The following is a 22577-nucleotide window of genomic DNA, read 5'->3' on the forward strand; positions in this document are numbered from 1 at the left end:
CTCCAAGAAGCCACAAGCAAGAAGGAGAAAAGAAAGCTTCGGAGGATCCCGATTATCCTTGCCGAGAGTCGGGTTGAAAATGTATCTACTAGTTTCCACACCACCAGAGAGCAGTATGCGGTGCATTTTTTAGTGACTACTGGCTTTTAGCGCTGTTGACGCGCATTCTTGTGCGATTTGTAATAATTATTTATCTTAATTACGATCATTATTTTTATTATTTGTTTTTTACCGAGCGCTAACTGCGAGCAATGAGTTCACTGCCTTCACGCAAGCGCAAATATATATAACTCACTATAAGAAACCACAAGAAAGAAAAATAAAAAGAAGGCTTCGCAGAACCCCGATTTTCCGTGAAGGCCATTGAGGCCATGTCTGAAAATTCCGATAAACCGAAGTCCCATTGTTGATAGTAGAAAGTCAGAAGAAAATTAACAGAAGGAAAAAGATAATATATTTAAGAAAATCGCATTCTACCTGTTTCTGCAATTAGTCAAATTATTGTTGCCAAGAATCGGGTAGAAAATGTGTCTACTAGTTTCTATACTACCCTGGATGCACAGTATGCGGCTAATTTTTTTAGTGATTACTGGCTTTTATTTTCTACAAACAATGAAGATATAAGATTTATTTAAAGTTACAAAACATTACAAAACATTACAACCTTATTTTAATAGGTGCGATTTCAAAAAGTAATCATATCAATGAGAGGAAGAGGATTAAGCCTTCCCCTCTATTTAAATAAAACTCAGATACAACTAACGCTTTCCGCTCGTTAGTTGCATAAGGTTGCGTTATCTTCGGTGGAGGCTACTACAAGCAAAGCAATTCCGTGCATAATTCCAAGTTTTAGTGTATTCATTGTTTGTTGCGAATGCATGCGAACCTTTCTTTCCGCTTACGTCGGGACAGCGAACTCAGTGGTCGCAGTTAGCGCTCAGTAAAAAACAAATAATAATAATAATAATAACCGTAATTAAGATAAATAATGATTACAAATCGCACAAGAATGCGCGACAACAGCGTTAAAAGCCAGTAGCCACTAAATAATGCACCGCATACTGCTCTTCTCAGGTGGCGTGGAAACTATTAGATACATTTTCAACCTGCCTCTCGGCAAGAATGATTAGACCAATTGCCGAAACAGGTAGAATGCCATTTTTTAAATATATTATCTTTTTCCTTCTGTTATTTTTCTTCTGACTTTTTACATGACCTCAATGGCCTTTACGGTAAATCGGGATCCTCCGAAGCTTTCTTCTTTTCCTTCTTGCTTGTGGCTTCTTAGAGTAAGTTATACATATGCCATGTTACCCCTCATCTCATGGTCGTGATACGTGACGATAGGTGCAATTTACCTAGATTCAACTGGCGGCCAGTGTTATTGGTAGATAGCACTTTCTCCCAGTGGGACATTCCATATGGTAATAAGAAAATCATGTTTAATTTTTTTTAACTATGGCGCACCAAACCGATCAGTTCAGGGGAAAAATATGTAAATCTACGAAATGTATAGAGTCTTGTGTAAAAAGATGGTTGATGCAGGTCAAAAAAATCACCTTGAAAAAATGCTCAAAAAATTCTAACGGTTTTTTACCTAATATTTTGGTAATTAAATTATCCTGAATATTTTGGAAAATTGTCTTGTCTGTCTCCATAACATCTATTTTGTTCCTAAAAATCAGTGAAGCGGTTTTCGAGAAAAACCACTTCTTTTGATATTCCTTTCCCCCCTCCATAACTTAAAAAAATGCAATTTGAAGGTTGAAATTCTTCGTAGTTTTTTCCTACTTACGGATGAATATTGGACGTAAATTTCATCCTGATACGAGCGGGGGCAGAATGCCAGGATTTCAATTCTGAAATATATCCGAAAGCCGACAATGCCGCACAAATTTGGCATAATCTTGCACTGAGTTCACTCGCAGGTTATCCATTATAATAGAAGATTTAAAAAGTATTAAACTACACGTGTGAAATAACACTAATCGTTGGAAGCTTACATAAACGTTGTGAAATTACATTTTGATTTCAGTTAAACTTTAATGTAAAATTTCCACAACAATCACTGGTAGTTTTATGTCCTACGATTGTTGTGGAAACATTACACGTTCATTGTAAATTTCATTCATTTATGGTAAAATTCCTTTAATAATCACTGTCAATTTACAAGAAACGCGTAATTTTCCCACAACAATCATAGGAACAAGTTACAGAACGAAATGTTATTTTCAGAAATATTTTTTACAGTGTAATTTAAATTACCCTAATCTTGATTTCGTTCAGATCTATTTAGAAAAATACAAGTAAAAATGCTGTCGCGAGGCCCATTGCGCTGTTTAATGGCTTAAACTGTGTGGTCATGTACCCTGATTCCTATTTTGTCCATAAAACTGAATAAAAATTATCTTTCCGCGATAAACGTCGTTCAGAATAACCTTGAATTTAATGAGGCGAGGCGCCTGCCAAAAGAGCCGTTGCTCGCTCAGCAGGCCCGTCTCAAAGCTTTGAGGTGGGCTTCTCTCCTGATATAAAATCTTGATATTATAATACAGAATCAAGCTTGCACGCAAATTATCTTGTATTTTGATTATTTAATTTAGTTACACTTATTTCTGTATTATAATTTAAATTTGTGAATATAATTTTGTATTGCATATAATTGCGTAAATGTATTGTATGTTAAAAATGCTTATAGGCTTGAATGCATTCAAAAGAAATAAAAGAATTTCTGCATACAGATACTTAATGACAATCATCTTTTTAGTCTGATTCGAATATATAAAAGGAATCATTATTATTGTAAAAAGATGCGTGATTGTAAAATTTTGTTAGCAATTGCAGTCCACAAATAATTATTATTATATACTTTTGTGCTATTATTATTATCATTATCACATATTATATAGGTTCCATTCCATGTCAAATCATTTGAAGAACTTAAGCTATTGTTATTAATATTTATGAAAATTTAATATTTTTTCTTGTAGGTGTTGAAAGAAAAACCCTAACATGATTTTTGAAAAATTCCAGAAAATTACAGGATATTCAAAATTGAGAAATGTTGTCTTTTCTCTTTGAACTCTCATAACTTTTGTGATTTTAATACTATCAAGGTGTATTTTTTTTTTAATATTCGTAATATGGTGTAGTTTTGAACAGATATTTTTTGAAACAAAAAATTTCGAAACCTTTTTAAATTTTTCAAAAAAGAATTTTTAACATAAATTTCTGAAAAAAGTCCACTTAAAAATGTGTAGATAGCTTACACTGTCCTCTAAATAATTCTATTTACAAATTAATTTTTGAAAAATCCAAGAAGTTTTTGCAATTTTTTGTTTTAAAAAATATATTTCTTTAATCTATCTTATCACGAATATTTTAAAAAAATACACCTTTATAGCATTAAAATCACCAAAGTTATGGTGGTTACATTAAAATGCAAAAATGCTCAATTTTCAATATATTCTACGTTTTTTGAATTTTGCAAAAATCATTTCATAGTTTTTCTTTTAACACCTAAGAGAACAAATACTGCAACTGTCATAGAAATTTATAACAATAGCTTACATGCTTTAGATTACTTAACAAGGGCTTTCTCATATAAAAAAAATTTTCATGCATTTCGGTAGCGAATTAACAGCCTAATAATTACAAAATTATATTATAATTCAGAAATAAGTGTAACTAAATTAAATAAGCAAAATACAAGATAATTCGCGTGCAAGCTTGGTACTGTATTATAATATTAAGATTTTATATCAGGAGAGAAGTCCACCTCAAAGCTTTGAGACAGGCCTGCTGAGCGAGCAACGGCCCTGAAAAAACTGGAGAAAACGTCTGTCTGCCGCTGGGAAATATGACGGACCTTTTTTTTCTATACGCAATAGCTCCATTCAATTCCTCAATAAAAACATTCAACAAAAATGCTTACAAAACCGAAATTTTTAAATAATTTTAAATTTTAAGGTTTCTACTGCATTTTAAACATGTTGTAGGACACTCCAGAATTTTTTCAATTTTTTCCAACATATTCTTAGCTCTGGGGTCATGTGAAAATCAAGGTGTCTGAGCAATGGCCCTCGCGACAGCATTTTTACTTATTTCTTTGCTAAATAGCTCTGAACGAAATTTTTTTTCACAATTTAGAGCGACACCATTTTATTCAGAAAAGTTAGCGGATTCGTGTGATTGTTATCAGAACTTCTTCACATTTTTTTCTGTTTAGTTACTGCCTTCCAAAGTCGATCATGAATCGACAGTCAAAATATCGGAATTCGATACGGTGGACACAATATGGCAGTTGTGATTGGTGGAGGAGATTCTTATGAATTATGTCTATATGGTAAGAAAACGTTATGTCCCTCGTACTAAATAATCGAAAGACAATCATCGGCACCAGAGTATAGCCTCACCTCCAATTGTTTATCCTTCACAGGATATTAATAAATGTCGGCTCTGTATTTTGGTCACTCTCGTAGCAAGGGAAAATCGTTGGTTGAGCTTCGTTTGAGTTCTGCTAAGTATTTGTTTGGTGTAATGGAAGGTGGGCATATGTGCGAATTAATAATTTGCCCATTTGTAGCATCTTTATCATGGGCGGTAGCTTGAAAGTGCTATTTACCCTCTATGTCGAAATCTTGTTTTTGATGCATCAAATTTATCAATTCGAAACGATTTCTATACTGCTGCATGAAACCATCAGTCAAATAAATGATTTTCCTCACTTTTGGATAAACCTTCTGAATTTCTGCTGTGAGGATTGTTTGCATAATGTACACTGCAACAGTATCATGCGTCGAAAAATCGAACAACATTACGAGGCTAAAGTGCTTTATTTCTTCACCACATCTGTAATGGGCTGCGCACTGATCATTACTGTAATAAAATGCTTTTGCCGCATTATGTAACACGTACTTCAAGTTTTTCAGAGAAATCAAACTGAACTAATACCTCAACTTCTTTCTGATGGGTTTCACGTTTCACCACATATGCTGATTGCTACTTTGCAATGCAATGATAGGACAATAATTTTTGTAGACTAACACACAGTTCGTCAACAAAATTCTCTGCAGAAAGTTATTACTTTTTAAGATTTCACCTATCAGTTGTCTGCCATACACTGTAGATTACATGAGATACTTTCTGTTCTTGAAGAACTTGATCAATGTAATTAGAAAATTCTTCAATTCCTGGACAGGATTCGCATTCATTGAAGTAGCATGCAGGCTTTGGTTTATTACATATTATAAATCTAATACTATCTCTACGATATTTTACTGAATTTTGTGAATTTTCCATCAAATCGTACTGTCCAGAGATTTCGAGATGTCATCTTCAATCCACGTAGTCGCACATGTTTGACACATTCTTGAATTCTCAGGTAAAATTGAGAATGATATGTCCATCGATATTTAAAGAATTAGCGCATCTATCGTGCCCAATTTTTAACATGGAAGAACCAGAATCCTTTTAATTAGTCGCCATGGTTAGACCATGGTTAGACCATTTGGACGAATAACGCACAAACTTCGAAACATCAGGAAAGAAAATACATCATTGATGATTGATCACTACGTAGAGAAACAAAAGGCTACCTAGCCATAGGAACTTTTTTCAATAAATTACAAAATTACAAACAAGTGCAGATTGGAATAAGCAAGTGGAGAATTTCCTGCGAATGGTGGTATCTTGGTGTTTTTATGATTTTTTTTATCGAAAATGATACACGAACGTCAAAAAATTGAACGGTTGGGTGCAATAACGGTGTAGTTTCGTTTGTAGAAATAACTTGTTATACATTTGTTTTGTACACAATTTTATGAAAAACAAGAGAAGAACAAGTTATTTCTGAAAATGCAAGAACACCGTTATTGCACCGAATCGTTAAAATGATTTTGACCTCGAATTCGTGATCAGCGATCCGAAAACCTTGAATAATCATTTCCAGGTCAATTCAGTTGATTTGAATTACTCAAAACTTTATACTTGACTTACATCCGCCATATTAGATCCGCAATTCTGAATTTTCATATTCTGACTACAGATTCGCAATCAGCGACACTAAAAACAGCCAAGTAATGATTCTGAAGTCGAACAGGGTAAATTAAATTACGCACAACTTAAAGGTTGGCTAACATTCACTATATTGGATCCGCCATTTCGATTTCCGATATTATGACATCATATTCGTTATCGGCGATCCCGAAAACTCCTTGGGGGGTCACTTTGAGCCGGTTTTGGGTAATTATCGCTTTTTAAATAATGATATTAACTGAACATTCATGATTTTTACTCGTTCCAGGCGTCATATTGAATTTTCTCAAAGATCACATGCATTCGAAAGTACACGTCAACAAAGCAATTGAACTTCTTGATTGATTGCGAGGAATATTGGCAATAGCATTGTCCAAGTTGAGGTGGAACATAAACGTCGCATATTACGGGCGCATGGACTCCTATCAAGCTCCGCTGGTCCAGGGAAAAACAGCCTGGCTGATAACTACGCTGTCATGGGTTCGAATCTTTTTCTCAACTTTTTTTTTCGTATTGTAAACATGTCAAATAATAATTTGCAATGCTTCACCGGCGAATAAATTTTTTTTTTTTTAAATATCACTTGGAAATAAATATCATGCAGACACTTTTCATATGTAGGCGAGACGCTTTTGTGGCAGTGTGCCTGTATTGAAACTAGCGATCGTCAGCACTACTTCTCCTTCAGTTCAAGACGTTCGAGGTATATAAAAAAGCGAAATCTAAGCACGCCCGACAAGTTCAAATTTTTGAGTATTAAATGATTAAATTGATGAATTGAAATTAATTGCACTTTTATCAATTTTTATCCAACTGTGCACGTGTCCAAGTGGCATTTGTACAACTGCACGCGTGCAGAGTTTTGAGAAAAGTTTTACTTCGGAAAATCCAAAATGATTTTTCAATCAACTTAATTTTCTCGAAAATGATGTCCGAACTCGAACGTCGTCAACTTAGCGCTAGAGGATGAGTGGTGCTGACGATTGCTAGCCTCCATACAAGTACATTGTCATAAAAGCATTTCACTTGCATACAATTTCAAAGCTCAGTAAGTCCCAAAATACGTATAGGACGCAACAAGTTTATGGGACTTTTCATCAGGTGACGTCGCGATATTGAAAAAGTTGAAGAACATAAGAGTAGAGTTGCGCGGGTGTTAAGTCGTATCGCGGACCTTGATTGCTTGCAAGAGCTGAAAATTAAGACCAAGTGGTCGAAACCTTTTATTGTACTAAATTAAACCCTAGCATTAAATAAAACATGAATAATTATTCTAACGTGTAGACTTTTATTGTGTCAATCTACGCTTTAACTCGAGATCGTATTTATAAATTAATTTTAACTCGAACGATTTTAGAAGTAGGATAGTGGCCCATTTTCACTAAATAAAATTTGTTGAGTATCCCAACCTTGATTGTCTCCTTGAAAATATTATAATGTTGGAGGATCTGGAGAATTCAAGAAAGCAGCGTTTTTATCCACGAGGTAAGAATTCTGGATCAGCTGATGACAGACGGGCATATTAGAATAATAACGAAAAATTCGAACGAAAGACATTGTGTTGATTAAAACTAATACTGGAAAAACAAGTGAGTCAGCTAAGTTTCAATCTAGAAACAAAGGATCAAGTGCCATTATTACAAAGTTACCGTCGTACATATAGATAAAGTGGACATAAATATAAAGCACGAAATGACCTAATAAACAATTTATAGCAAGAATAGAGCAAGACGAAACGGAGCACACGTCAAGAACTTGACAGGGTAGAGCAAAACAAGTGCAAAATAAAAAACATGCTTTGTAAATAACTTGAAATATTTGAATATCTCTTCTAAATATTAAAATCCTTAAAAATCCCTAATCTCTATTGTGATAAAAATCTTTAAAATTTCATTAAAATAAAATCTCTTAAAATCGCGTAAAGTTATATGAAATATGAAGATATTCCTTGAAATCCCTTGAAATATTTGATGTCCTATGACATCCTTCGAGAAAAAAATGAATTAATATATCTTACTGCGAGGCGTTAAAATCCCTTAAACTTGTTGAAACCATTAGAAATCTTAAAAAATGCGTTAAAATTCCTACAAAAATCCTTGGAACCTTTTATAATATCCTAAAACTTTATAGGTCCTATAAAATCTTTCAAATCACAAGTAAGAGTTGCAGCCAGATCAGGAATTTCGACTCAAGCAATATTCAATCGACTTTTCATGTACCACTGTCGAGAACTTCAATCATAAACGTAAGACTTTCATCTGCGACCTCTAGACCTTGCTCATGACCGGCTGCGAGACATTCCACTTGAAGTCGATTTTTAATCAAACGAAGTAAAAATCAAGATGAAATATTTTACTCGGTCTGCGCGTCAAAATCAAAACTAGCCCTACTCCCTCTGAATTCGGGCAACTAAAGGGCGTATTTAAAACCAAATTTTGAAAAGCTTGAATTCTCTTTCTGCACCCGTCTTTTAATTGAAAAGTGATACTCAAGAGGCCTTCAACTGTGTATGCAGCAATATAAAATTACCTTTGTCCTCCGTCGATAATTAGAACTTTCGTCCTCTCACGAGTCTTTTGCCGAATTTAATGAGTATAATAACTATATACAGGGCTATTCTTTTATCTTGAGACATCGAACTATCACAGGAAATACGCACTTAGCGAACAAAATGTCTTAAATAAAAACTTTTTATTTTCGAGGGGAAAAACCGATCCCGTAAAAATTTACACCAGACCCCCCTGGGAGCGGCAGAGACGAGTCCCTTTAAAATTTCAAATAGAAACCTATATCTTTTATTGCAGATTTGAATTCTCCTAAAAAAATGAGTAAGTTTTATTTCAAAAGCTGTTTCTATTCGCGCCAGATAGCGTTGCACTGGTGAAAAATGACATTGTTTACTGTTCGAAAGTTTGCACACAACTGCGGGGTGTTTCTCGTGTTATTTGGTTGAAAGCAGTCCTGATCCGCTGCTTCATATTCTCCAGAATTGTTGATACTTCTTTATAAACTATATTCTTTAAATAACGCCACAAAAAGAAATCCGGCAGCGTTAGGTCTGGAAATCTGGTAGATCAATTTAACGGACCTCCTTGGTCGATCCAGTGATCGTTAAATTTTCGATGCAGTAGTTCACGCGCGAATAATTTCCAAATAATGCGCTGGATAACCATTATGTTGAAACAACAGGTTCTCTCACACTTCTAAGCTCAGGTCTTCAAGCAATGTTAGAAATTTATTTTTCAAAAAGTTACTAAATTCATCGCCCTTTAAAGTACCATCAATCAAATCCGAACCGATCTTCAGCCATTCCTTCACAGCAAACGTTCGCGGACCAAGGACGTTGACGCTCAACTTCGCGCATCCAGTGTAGGTTCTCCGCATTCTTATGTCGATTAACCATAACGTGGTTCGTAAAAGAAAACTTGTCTGAGAACCTTACTCGTAAAAGGAAATTCGAGTTCCCTTGTATCTGCTGAAGCGTCCATTGTCAAAGTGTCACTCCGTTCTGAAAGTCATTGACATGAAGTTCGTGATGCAGTGAAATATGAAAGGGATGAAATTTAGTACGTTTTAATACTCCCAAGGCACTACTTTGAGACACTCCGTAGTCAAGGCTTAGTTGTCGAGTACAAACATGGGGTTCATCGGAGGCCTTACACTGTCACACAATACACTGTCTGGTAAACTTTGAGCATAAAGAGTGACAGCATGCTCAATATTCCTGCTACTTTCTCCGAAAATTCACAGCGGCTGTGCGCTATGAGAAATTGAAAGGACTCGAAAGGAAGTGGGTGAAGCGTTTTAAAGAAGTAGGAAACGTTGGCGATTTGCCAGGCAGGGGTTAGTCGGGCGTGATCACGAAAAAGTAGAATAAGATACTCCAACTTTTTGAGAAGCATCCCTCCTATAATTTGCGGCGAGCCCAAGAAGTTTTGTCAAAAAGAGTAACGATGAATCAACACAGTTTGAGGTCTACCAACTATGAATGCAAGAGTACGGTGTTAAATACGAAGCACATTGAAAAGCGACTGGAATTGGTCATGAGCGACAAAGATGGTAATAAAGCACTCATATGCCCGCATTATGTCTGCAGAGATACCTAGACCCCGCGTGGGTGGGACACCCAGATAGTATGCGTTCTAGGTTCTCAGTGTATGCATGACACACTCTGCACCAATCGCTGGGAACTTCTTTACATAAAACGCTGTCACGGCATACTAAGGTGGAAATGATACCCCTCTGGCACGCAAAAATGAAGCACTCTGTACCTGAATTAGGCCCTGATGATCTGAGAAAAGCAAAAGTTTGCTCTTTTGACAAAGACTGTTCTTCAAAACTTCTGTGAAAGTTTCCGTGCATTTTCTTGTCTAGTAGTTATTGGCGGAATTTTTCAAACTCTGCTTTCATTTGTTCGGCTTTCAGAAGTGAAGCATCTAGATGCAGTAATGCACTTTCCTCACTTCTAATTTTTAATTCGGGACAAGGGTCTAGACCGCCTGCTCCGCGGCTTTGTAAAGGAACGCTCCTTTGCCAATCATCGCATGGTTCCTCACCGATTTCAGGAGACGAACCGTGCCATTTACAACGATGTAAGCTGTACTTAGAACAATTCGGTTATGAAGACACTAGAGAATCGAAAGTCTGTGTCCGCCTTATCCGCGTGAGATTTATAATCGGGAAACAGACGAATTGACATGCAAGCTCTTACGCATATGCGTGATCTTACGTGTAGACACATCATGACCGTAAGCTCGTTCTTCGTCCATTGAACCACCCCAAACGAGTAGAGTAGAACCGGGACGTCAAGCATGTTAGTCGCAGATACCTTGTTTAACGCCTACAGATTTTAAGACCAAATCTTCCGAACAAGATGCTAGTATCTGCTTTGAAGAGACTCCTTCACTAATTTTACGCCATCAATGCGGCTTTGAGGCACGCCCAGGCAATTATAGGTCTCTCCAGTGTTAATATGTCTAAAAATACTTATATTAACAAGCTCAAGTGCTTGGGAACGCCAATAGTTTTTCCTTTCTTCAAAAGAATTTTGGCACTCTTCTCCAATCCGAAGTCCATACAAATCTCTCCTGTGTACTCCTTTCCGATATTTAAAACACTCTGAAGTTTTCTTTTACCAGAAGCATAGATCTTAAGGTCGTTCATATAAAACACGAATGGCTTAAATGATTGTGCAGAGATTGTAGGCTTTGGAGGCTACGATCATGTTTCTTTGTAGCAGCTAATCCCGATGCAGCCGGAACGTCTGCATCATCCTCTTCTGCTCTTTCTGTCCTAGAAGGTAAGCGAGAAAGGACTGAGTCTGAAGCTGGCAAGCCGGAATCTTATTAAGTTGGCTAAGAAATGAAGCTTTCATACCCCCAAGGCAGCCGATTATGAGAACTAAAATATGGACTTTACAGCATTGTTAGAGCCTCATAAGCTCGAAAAGAAGTGCTTGATATTTCGCCCGTTTCTTTTCCTCCTTTGCCGTAATATTATTAACGGCCGGTGCCAAGAATCCAATCACGTAAATGATCTTCGTCTTTAGATCTTGGACAACAATATCAGGCTTTGTGATACTGATACAGTGAGAGGTGGAGAATAAGAAATTCCAGTAGATCTTACACTGACCATTCTCCACAATGGACTCCAGTTCCTCCTGAGCGTATAGCAAGACGCGTTTCTGGCTCTTTCTTGCACGCTCGGCAATTCGCATTGCCTATAGGAATATTCATTATGCGCTCGCGATAAACTAAGTTGTCTATAACGCCGTCTCGTCAGGCAAAAAGAAACCCTTCAGTCATCGATCTCAATCCAATGACTTGAGAAACATGTTAGGCAGATCCATCGACAGCTCTTCTCTACGTATAATGCCGTAGAATTTATCATTAAAGGGCTTGCGAACATTCACTCTTAGAAGAAGACAATTTTCTACTTCCTTCTCATGACTTTTAAGCATTAAAGATGTTAGTGATACAAGGCTATGTGTAGTTTCGACGAAATCAAATGGGAGACCATGCGCCTCTGCAGATCTATTTTTGGACCGGTATAGAAAAGCCGCAGCACTGATGAATTTATGTTGATACACGTATCACATAAGATAATCTATACAATTTGGAACTCAGAAGGCTGTAGCTAGAGCCGTTCTTCGATGGAGACACTCTAAGCTCAGTAAACCTATACCCCATTTATCTAAAACAAGGTATATTCGAGGTGCGGACCATCTAGAATGATGACTTCGATGACTGCGCCAAACGTGTAGGGCAGTATAGAAATAGTCAGCATATTGATCGCCTGGATCTTATTCTTCTCAGATAATTCGGAAGGCCGAAGTTTTCCGAGAATTTGTCAATACCTTTCTTCAAGGGCCGTTTTAGTTCAGTCATCTGGTACTTTTATCCAGTAATTTCTGGGGCAGTCATTTTTTTTCTCTTAATTACTTTATTTGTGGGTGCATAATAAGGGCTTAGGTTCTGTGAACACGATTTCGTCCCGGAACACGGAAATTTTGTTGGGAAAAAAAGCAAAATATCACATTCCATTGGATTGGTGCTGTCCTGTCAATTCAAGAGGTAAAAGTGTTTCGACAAAAATTAAAGTACATAAAATTCTGCGTAAAACTAAAAAAACGTTGTTCTATTACCAATAGTCTAGGGGTTACGGCTTTTCAAAGAACCCCGATTTTTCCTAATTTTTTTACAAACATCACATGCTTTTTTGGTTTCTCTGTAGCTTGGATTCTGATATCCAGATCTGAAAACGGTCAACAGATGAATTAAAGTAGGCGTGAATACCTGTGATTTTCATAAACAAAAATACCCTTCATACAGTTTACAAATATTATATTTTTATACCGATATCGTTTTTTACAAATTATAATAATATATAACTCCGAAATTCACAATTCATTTAAGAAATTAAACAATTTCTTCATTCTTCTAAAAAAAGTCAATTTCACAGAAAACATCAAGCTCACCTGCAGGAAATTCTTCAATGTGTCTTTGGATTCCCAGATAAAGTGCCTTAAACTGATTCTTATTTTTAGTCAGAGACGATCTGAACCGTTGCATTAAATACATGGCTCTTTCTGCAGCGCCGTTCACAACTTTTCGTATTCTAACGATGGCGAAAGTCTCAATTTAGTGTTTGTTAACAACTCAAAGAGCAGGATCTGTGCTTAAGAATGACGAATTCAATTGCACAAAATCTAAAAACTGAAGTGCTTTTCAAGTAACAAAATCTTCAATGTCATTCTTCTCAAAATTTGACATATTTTGACCTGAAAGATGTTTTACAAGTTCGTCGAAACCTTCACGCGTTTTCATCGCAGTCACCATTGCCCTTTTCCGTTAGAGACTCACTAATTTTTAAATTAAATCTATATCATTGTATGCCCCGACAACCGGAAAAGGAGCCTTAAACCAAAACCGGATATGAATTTTGATCACAGAAAGGGTCAATTCTCTAATGGCTTGGGTTTCGGTAAATGTTGACGTATACTGATTTCGAAACATCCAAATTTTCAGACAGTAACTGGCAATTGCCATCCACCGCGCATGGTGCATTGGTCCTGAAGCCATAAAAAGAATACCCCGAACTGGAATATCTGCTAAAAAAATTATGGCGATTTCAAGTAATTCACGATAGTCATCACAGGATTGATAATTTTCTTTTAATTGCGAATTTGCATGTTTAATTAGATCGTCCTTTTCTGATCGCAGTTTTAAAAGTATTCGGTTGTCGTTTATACCAATTTCGAATCTTGTCTTATTGAAAGATTCACACGCTTCACTAAACTTTTTAAACACTGGATTCTCTGGTACAGATGTTGGACCAAGGCATTCTTTGCATACACTTTCGAGCGTTTTTCCAAGCATATGATGTCTACAAGCAAAGTACAGCAAATCTTTTCCAAGGCGCTGTTCCAAACGTGCGCATGTTCCCTGAACTATACCAGTGTTAACACTGCATATATCGAAACATAATCCTGCTATACGGTCAATAATGTCCCATGACGCAACTATCTCTGCCACAGCAGAAGCTTGAGCAAGTCCTGCAGCAGAGTCCATCTATGGCTCACCTTACATTTGCATTTCACCAGAGCTGGATATTAAAACAGGCAAACGCTCTGTCTAAAATTCGACGGAGGGCTGGAGTGATTACTTCTATCTTTGAAAGTTTCTTTTATGTATTCGGTTCTCAGTCAGGGTCCTAAAGAAAAAATGATTTATTTTACCAAAAATATTTGAAGAAGTCAATTTTTTAAATACTTAAACTGATTATTACTAACCTTTCTATTGAAATAATCATTTTCTCTATCATCATACATTTCTTGATTATGAGTTTATTTTTCAAATCACATTGAAGAATGTGATGAATGTGCGGAATTAGGAAAGTATATATCAGAAGATGCCGTGTGCTTCACGAATTTCTTCACATTTTCTATTGAGCTATCATCGACCTTCTTGATAACTCCATTAGGATCCTTTTCTTTTTGTGAAATTAAAAATTGCCTTGTTTTTTCTTCCTTAATCCATGCAAGAGCGTTACCGTGAGCTGTGTCGAACAGGCTATCCAAATTATCACGGAAGTTCGTTCTTTTTCTTTGGAAAGCACTTGAACTTCGCTCGCTTTTCTTGTTAAGGTCTTTCCAGGTTTTATGTAGATCAGTCCATTTTTTAAAAGAACGATGTTTTTATCACACAGGAATTTTCGCCTTATCCCAGAACACTATTGCTTGATCGACAAACGCATCTAGATTTCGACGTTAGTTATTCAAAATACGTGGATGTTTCATCGTTTATTGTACTTTTTTTCACAAACTATACTTACGTGGCAATTTCAATCAACATATAACTTCATGTACGATTCGCAACTTTTCTACTTCTCAAATGAAAGTTAAGTTTGAAAACGATATATTTCTAGTGATTGAAAAAAATACTATCCTTTACTTTAATTTTATTAGATAAGGATATTACGGAAGTTAAAAAGGATCCTTTTTTTATTATATGGGTACTTTTATGTGAAAAAATAATTAGCCGTTTTCTTGCATCTTATAAAGTCATTTGCGTACCAAGAAATACAATGAATAACAAAAAAATGCTTTAAAATTCAAGATATAATATTTTAACCCCTATAAAGGATAGTTTTCGAAGCCAAGGGGTAGTATTTTTGGCCTAATTATGTCAATTTTTTCCTGATCTTATGCAACCATCAGTAGTATTCTCTGATGCGCCATAAAAAAAAACATTGCGTTTTTTTAGGACACCCTACTTGGCATTTACCTATAAATTCAGATCGAAATGGATCACCTTTATCAGGTGCTAACTCGCGATCAACTATAGTTAGAAAAATGGTTTTGTTCTTTCTTTTTTCTTGAAATTACAGGTATTTATGTCTACTTTAATTCATCTTTTTAGCATTTTTAGATCCGGCCATTAGGATCAGAGCTACAGAGAAACCAAAAAAAAACTTTTAATTTTTGGGAAAACATTGGAAAAAATCGGGCTTCTTTTAAAGGCCGTAACTCCTTGACTGTTGGTGATAGAACGTCTTTTTTTTTAGTACACGCAGGATTTATCGACGTTAGTTTTTGTAAGTACACTTTTAACTCATAAATGCATAGGAAAGCACCAATCCAAGGTAATGTGATATTTTGCACCTTTTCCCAAAAAATTTCTGTGTTCCTTGATGAAATCCTATTCACATAACCTCACGCTTATTATGCATTTTTAGGAACAATTGACTGGGCTATTTTTAGCAGATGCAAATATTTGGTTTCCATTTGCCATATTCCAAGTTATGCATATGTTGCTACATTAACATGGTGTCGACTGGTATTTCCAGCTTCGAGTTGAACATCCTGATCGTCCCGCGATGATGCAGTTTCTAGTATTCCTTTGTGTAGATGGACGCATGCACACTTCTCCAGTCCAAAGCTCATGCAAATCCCTTTAGAGTACTATCAGCTCGATAAATGTTAATATCCTCTCTTTGGGGTTTCTAGTGAATATATTGTAGCAGGTGTTTAAAAAATCTATGGGCAAGTACTTCTTTGGACTTGATAAATGTCCGGTCTTGGTGATCAGAACCGTACGTCCTTTCACTAACAACAGCGTGATGGGCTCTTCCCTGTTCAAGAAAAAAGTGAATATACGAGCTAAGTTTCAGTGCGTAGAAGCGATCTTCCACCAAAAGTGGTTGATTTAATCTGGCTCTGACGCTGAAAAGTCCGTAGTAGAAATGATAACTTTCTTCACATCTTCAGCCCTTACTCTGAACCTTGCAACCTTCGCATATATCTTGAGCGTCTACATTTAGCTAATGAGTAGCTCCATATATTTGGTGCCAGAAGAATTGAATCTCTTCTCGACTAGGCAGATTTTCAACGGAACATGATAGTTTATTGAACAGACATGAAGGATGAGTGGAAAAAGTGAAATTTTCCTGAAAACAATTTACTCGATGTTCTAGGCACTCTTTAGCTGTTGAAAGAGCTCCAATTTGTTGCATTCAGTGCTGCTTGGTTGTCCACAGTGTAGACTTGTTCGACGTGTGATTTGCTTTTCGTAAGTTTCGAACAAGTAACCTAATTTTTGGACTGAATTTTTCATTTGATGTTATGGAGCTAATAACGCACTGAACATGATGCATGCCTTCTCGCCATTGTACTTTTAAACTGAAGCTGTGCAATGCGCTCGCGAGCCTTACTTAGGTGTACTGAAGTATCATTACATCTATTGTCGCTAAGCAGGGAGAAAGCCTTCTCGAAAACTACATAGTTCAGATTCCAGAAATTTACATCTTCGAGGAACAAATCGGCGAGCAAATCGGGATTAGCTTTAGGCAATTTAAGCATCCTAAAAAGGACTTTTTGGGGCATGTTCAATCTCCTAGTTCTCATGTTGGCATTATCGGCTATCTGCACAGGTGGTCTTCCTGGAACGGCTAGTATGTTCGCAGGAGGATGTTGCTCCTCTTCTTGCTGATAAAGAGCTTCATATTCCCTTTTGCGTAAAAATGATACTAGACCTCTTAAATGCTGAGACGTTGTACGAGCTTATTCCGGGTGCATATTCACACAACGTTTATTTAACCTCTGGATGTATCCTCTTCTCACGGATGAGCTACGTTTTCAACAGATAAGGATATCCTCATGAGATTGTCCGATTATTTAAAAGGATCTTCCCACCAGGAACAAATGGAAATTCCCACCAGGAAAACATGTTCAGCGTCCACCACTACTTTACCTGGAGAGCGAGCGTGGTGATAGACGCGTGATTGATTCTCTCCTCTGTGAAGTAACCTTTTGAAGTTTTGCACTTACTCCCAATATATAAGTTAGGTGGACTGATGATATACATACTACATTACTATTCAAACAAAGGTAAAAACTTGTTTTTTTTTTATATTTTATAAATTTAATAACATAATAATAGACGCAGGATGGTAAAAATAAGTTACATTAAAGTTTACATATAATATTTTTAACTATTTATTTTCCTTAGTTCATCATGGAATTTCGCATAATCCGCAGATTTCTGGCACACGAGACTGCTGCATAAAAAAATACCCTACCTCAAAATATTACCTGTCCTGATAATACACAGGTTGTTAAACAGTGAGAACTGTAAATGCCAATCTGAAACCCGGCATAAAGTCTTAAAGACCTAAAGTCAATTCTTAAACTTAAACATATCAACGTAGTAGGCTCAAATTCACTTTCGATTATTATATTTAATACATATAATATTTAGTAAAATAAAGCTGAATTTATTGACACTGAATAGGAATCAGAATTTATAATTATATTTCATTTCTGTATCGTACATTTCTACCTTGTGCATGATGTTAATAGATTGTTATGCAGCAAAAAGTATCAACCAATATTTCTGCACATTATACACACAATGTAAAAAAACGGTGATACTAAACTATTAAAAAATGTACAACAAAAAACATAGTATAATTCTCTTTTTAATTACATTGATTGTCAATAAATGTAAACATACTGAAATAAAATAATTAAAACTCTAGTCACTATTACAATTTTATATTGAAAAGTTAGTCGCCTCAAGCACCCCGATAGATATTTCATATCTACGGTGCAGTGCTCGTCGTAGAGGAGAATCTAGCACGCGTCTACCACCACCCTCCCTCTCCAGCCGAAATACTGGTGTACGCTGAACATTTGTTCCTGGCGGTAATTTCCCCTAGATAAGTAGATCTGATTTAGTGTGATGTTATCACACTGTGGCAGAAGATTTTTCGTTGTAAGTTATATAAAAAGAAGAAGACAAGTAGACAAGTATAGAGAGACAGTAATCTGGTTTTGAATTACCAATTTTTGTATTACTATATTAATAATGAGTTTTTAGAGAAATCCTTTTGACACAATATGCCTGTAACTTTTGGAGCATTTTTTCTGCAAAAAGCCCATTTTCGGAAAAAGACGTTGGTTAACTAATTATGTACTGCAACCCTTTATTTGTATATAGTAATATTTAGTATAGTAATGTTTTTCATGAGAATATTTTAAGATTCAAAAACAATTATGTGCATTTTAAAACTGTAATGAGAAGTCGAAACACAGAAGTACAGTTTTTTCGTTTGGCGCTTACTTTATTTAGAACGCGGACAGCCGAAATATTATATAATAATATCAGAAAAGGAAAACATACTTTAAAAATGAAGAGATCACCTTCAGCCGTTCCAACGACTAATTCATTATCTCCATCATTATCAACGTCTCCAAATGTCAAGCCATGCCTAAAAACGGTACCAGGTAGTTCCCAGTTAAGTCTTTTAACAAAACATACAGCTCTCATTTTGACATAAACTTAAGCTGCTACTGGAAGGGACAAGTTTAAAGGAGCTCTATGCGAAGGTAAAAACGGAATCAAATATTGCCAACGACTGGGTGGCCAAACAATACACGTTGCTTTTCCAGTGATCAAACCAAGAGCTACAGGTCCAAATGAATTTGAATCCATAGAATAGCCCGTATTATCACCTTCTACCCAACAATGGCCATCAGGAACCTGGAAATAAATAAATAGAACCTATAAATACATCAATATCACCTATGAATATATAAAGACACGTCTACGCAAAGTATCATTTTTCTGTCACTCTGCTTTTGTAGGCAATCCTACACTCTAAATTGCAAGTTGTACTGCATGAAAATTTATAGACAAACTCCCTGAAATAGAAACAGATGCTTACAGTCATTACAGAAACCCTCACGAAAATATATCACTATAATAAATGGACAAAATACGAAAAATGCACTATATGTTTTCCTTTTCGATAATACATATACTCAGACGTGAAAATCGGAAAGTTTCAGAAATTATTTTTCGATCTGGAATATATTTAATTAAGAGCATATTCAGGAAAAAAATCGATAGGATGCATCGGCAGTAAAGATTGTTTAAAGCGGCATTCTTAAAAGGTATTGCAGATTGCTACCGATTGGTTGCCTAAATTGATGTATCGGATGTAACCGAATGGAAAAAGCCCGCTTAAATCAGATGAATCATATATTAGGTTATACATGTGAAAAATAAAATTTGGGTTTATAATCTGTAGTCTTGTTCTGTCGGATCCTTGTTGCTCCGTGTTTGTAAGTGACTAACAAGACATAGGACATTTGGGAACCGACGGATCCATCATTGTTTGACGGTAAAAAATGGCTAGTGAAAGAGGAACAACATATGGATTATTTTTCAAGTGCTCAGTGCAATTTTTCATTTCTGCTTAGGAAATTGGAAGAATAGTGTATAGAATACAACAGTTGTGAAAGAGTGCATGTGTGCGATAACAGAGAGGCAAACACAAATTCAACAATGGACGATCCCAACGGTAATGCCAAAACTCTGGAAAAGATCTCAATTTATCAATTTGAGACACTTCTGGATACTTGGAAAAACAGTATTTTAGCAGGGATCTCATTAAATGTAAAAGAAACTGTAAACGGGTATTAAATCTGATCAATGAAGAATTACAAAAATTTTAATTGGAAATTGAAGATGTGAAGAAAACAAATAAAGGTTTAAAAACGCAAATAGAACTTGACCAACAAAAGACATAAGGATGGAATAAAAGTAATGACGTTCTGATTTATGGATTGAAAAACAAGAAACAAGGAAACAGTTTGAAGGTTCTTTTTATTAATATAATGAATATATTTCTTGAAATAAGCACATTCATCTAGAAAGAGAGGTCGAATAAGCATTAATAACATGGATCGAAGCGAAGAAGAAAACACACTTGAACTGGATAGCACAAAACAAAAAAGGAAATACAAACAGAGGAAGGGTAAAGTTTACGGTCAAAACTTGAAAAATTTCAGAAAAATAATATTGGGATACAAAAAATTTATAAGTGGGATGCACAGAAAGAGGAATCGTTTATAAAACAATTAGAGAACTCTGAAATAATTTAGATCAATGGTGACTCGACAGAATAACTAAATTTTAACCTAGAAATAGCTATCAAAGTGGCCGCAACTAGTTCGGGGTTCGATCTACCCGATCAGTAATTCCAAATGATAAAAAAAAAATAAGTTGGATGGATAAACAACTTAAAACTTCTAAGGTACAATTGATACAGCTAGTTGCAATTAATTAATTAATTTACTTAAAAGCATTGAAAAATATAAATGGCACGAAAAAATTCTAGATCACAATAAAGAAACTTATAAGTTTGTTCCCTTTAATGTCGTGACATTAATGTTAAAAATGTTTAATAAAATTTTAGAGGCAGAAGAAATTCCAAAAGTTTGGATCAACATAAAAACAATTGTATTTGATAAAAAGAGACAAAAACGACTCTGGTAATTATAGACCTATATAACTTTTAAATAATTTGACGAACATTTTTACTCTTATTCTAGAGAAAAGAATTCAGGACTCTGCTCAAATCAAAGGTTCAATACCTGAAGGGCAATCTATGTTCAGGAAGGAAAGAAGTTGCCTTGACAACATATTTATTTCAACAAAAGCGATCCATTGGATCATAAGAAAGATAGGTAGGGCCCTGTTTGCCATTTTTTTTTAAATTCGAACAGGAATTTCCGTCAGTAAATCACCAAATTCTCTGGAAGAAACTCCAACGTCTAGGTCTAAACAGCCACTTAGAGTAATTATAAAACTCTACGAAAAAACATACAGGTATTACGATAACGGATTTAATTCTAATCGTATTAAGATCAATCTGGGAACGCCTCTGGGTGAAACCATGAGTCATATACTTTATTTACTTTTTACAAGCGACATGGAAATATTTTTCAGGGAACATGGAGGTTCAGGGGTAGATTTAGGTGAGCTGTTTGAAATATTACCGTTGGCCTTTGCTGGTGGTTAAATTATTTCAGCTGGTTCTCACAGAGAAGTTCAGATGAAATTAAATATTCTGAAGAAACACTGCGAAAAAAACGATATTGAGATTAATGCTTTAAAACAAAGATTAAACCTTTTCATAAAAGCCCGAATAAAAGTCGTTGGAAAATTCACTTTAGGGGAGAAAGAAATAGAAATCGTAAAATCATATTGTTACTTGGGAGTAGTCTATAAGAGCGCTGGCGTGTTTATGGAAAATACCATTCAACCAGTATCAAAGGCGAATGTAGCTATATGCAGCACTAAAGAAACCCTACGTAAGGCCAAGCCAAAATCAGTTCTAGCAGCCAATCAGCTTTTTGACTGGGTTACATCGGGAGAATTGTTGTATGGCGCCAAAATATGGTCGCTTCATTATTTTGATGAAATTAAAGTAGTGGAAATGAAATATTTAAAATCAATCTCATATCTACCCCGGAATACTCCAAATTACATGGTACGACTCGAACTGAGTGGATCTAAGCTTAAATTGCAACAGTATAGCGAGGGCCTTACGATTTTTGAAAAAAGTATTAGAAATGTCATACAAAATACTTGTTAAAAATTGTTACAGTGTGTTAAGGCAACTAAACATGCAGGAATCCAACTCTGATCATGTTAAGTTCAACTGGGCTTCTCAGCTGGGGCACATTCTAGACAAATTAAGATTCAAATGGTTTTTGAAACTCGATGCGCATCTTACGCAAAATAATATTTTGACGAGATAATTAGTAAATCACACGAGAACATAAAAAAGAGAATATAAAAGCCGTTTCTCTCTCAAGATACTCTTGATATTTACAAGGATATTTTTTCATCTAAAAGCTACTTTTGGATATAAATAAACTCTAGTAAACTAAGCCTCTTGTACCATTTAAGACTGAATAGAATCCAATAAAGTCAATTATTTTTAAATGGGCGAAAAATACGCGTTTAACTCAGAGAGTGTGTGCCAGACATGAAATCCGGATGGGCTAGATTCTTTAGAACATTTTATTTTGGTCCGTCCAGTTTACAGAGGAATTAGAATTTAAATTTCATTATAAAATATTTCTTTACCGAAAGATATACTGCGATTCGATTGCAAAAATATGATTGCTGAACCTTTTTGGCATGTGGTGAATGCATTGAAAATAAGCGCCTTCGGTCTCTACTCGTAAA

General features: G+C 35.5%; 2 protein-coding genes across 6 annotated transcripts in view; both read right to left on the minus strand.

Moving 5' to 3' along the window:
• LOC117175902 (KICSTOR complex protein ITFG2-like) overlaps positions 1 to 18891 on the minus strand; it is a 187177-nt gene extending 168286 nt beyond the window's left edge. For 3 of the 4 annotated variants that reach the window (XM_033365730.1, XM_033365731.1, XM_033365732.1), the window contains exon 1: positions 18717 to 18891. In XM_033365730.1, coding sequence (XP_033221621.1) covers positions 18717 to 18863 — 147 coding nt within the window. In that variant the 5' untranslated portion in view covers positions 18864 to 18891. The remainder of the gene's footprint in view (positions 1 to 18716) is intronic. The other variant, XM_033365733.1, reaches the window with a different exon arrangement.
• LOC117175903 (mitochondrial inner membrane protease subunit 2) overlaps positions 18862 to 22577 on the minus strand; it is a 58588-nt gene continuing 54872 nt past the window's right edge. For both annotated transcript variants that reach the window (XM_033365735.1, XM_033365736.1), the window contains one exon: positions 18862 to 19076. In XM_033365735.1, the coding sequence (XP_033221626.1) occupies positions 18876 to 19076 (201 nt within the window). In that variant the 3' untranslated portion in view covers positions 18862 to 18875. The remainder of the gene's footprint in view (positions 19077 to 22577) is intronic.

Source organism: Belonocnema kinseyi, chromosome 7, assembly GCF_010883055.1.
Source record: "Belonocnema kinseyi isolate 2016_QV_RU_SX_M_011 chromosome 7, B_treatae_v1, whole genome shotgun sequence".
Classification (NCBI taxonomy): Eukaryota; Metazoa; Arthropoda; class Insecta; order Hymenoptera; family Cynipidae; genus Belonocnema; species Belonocnema kinseyi.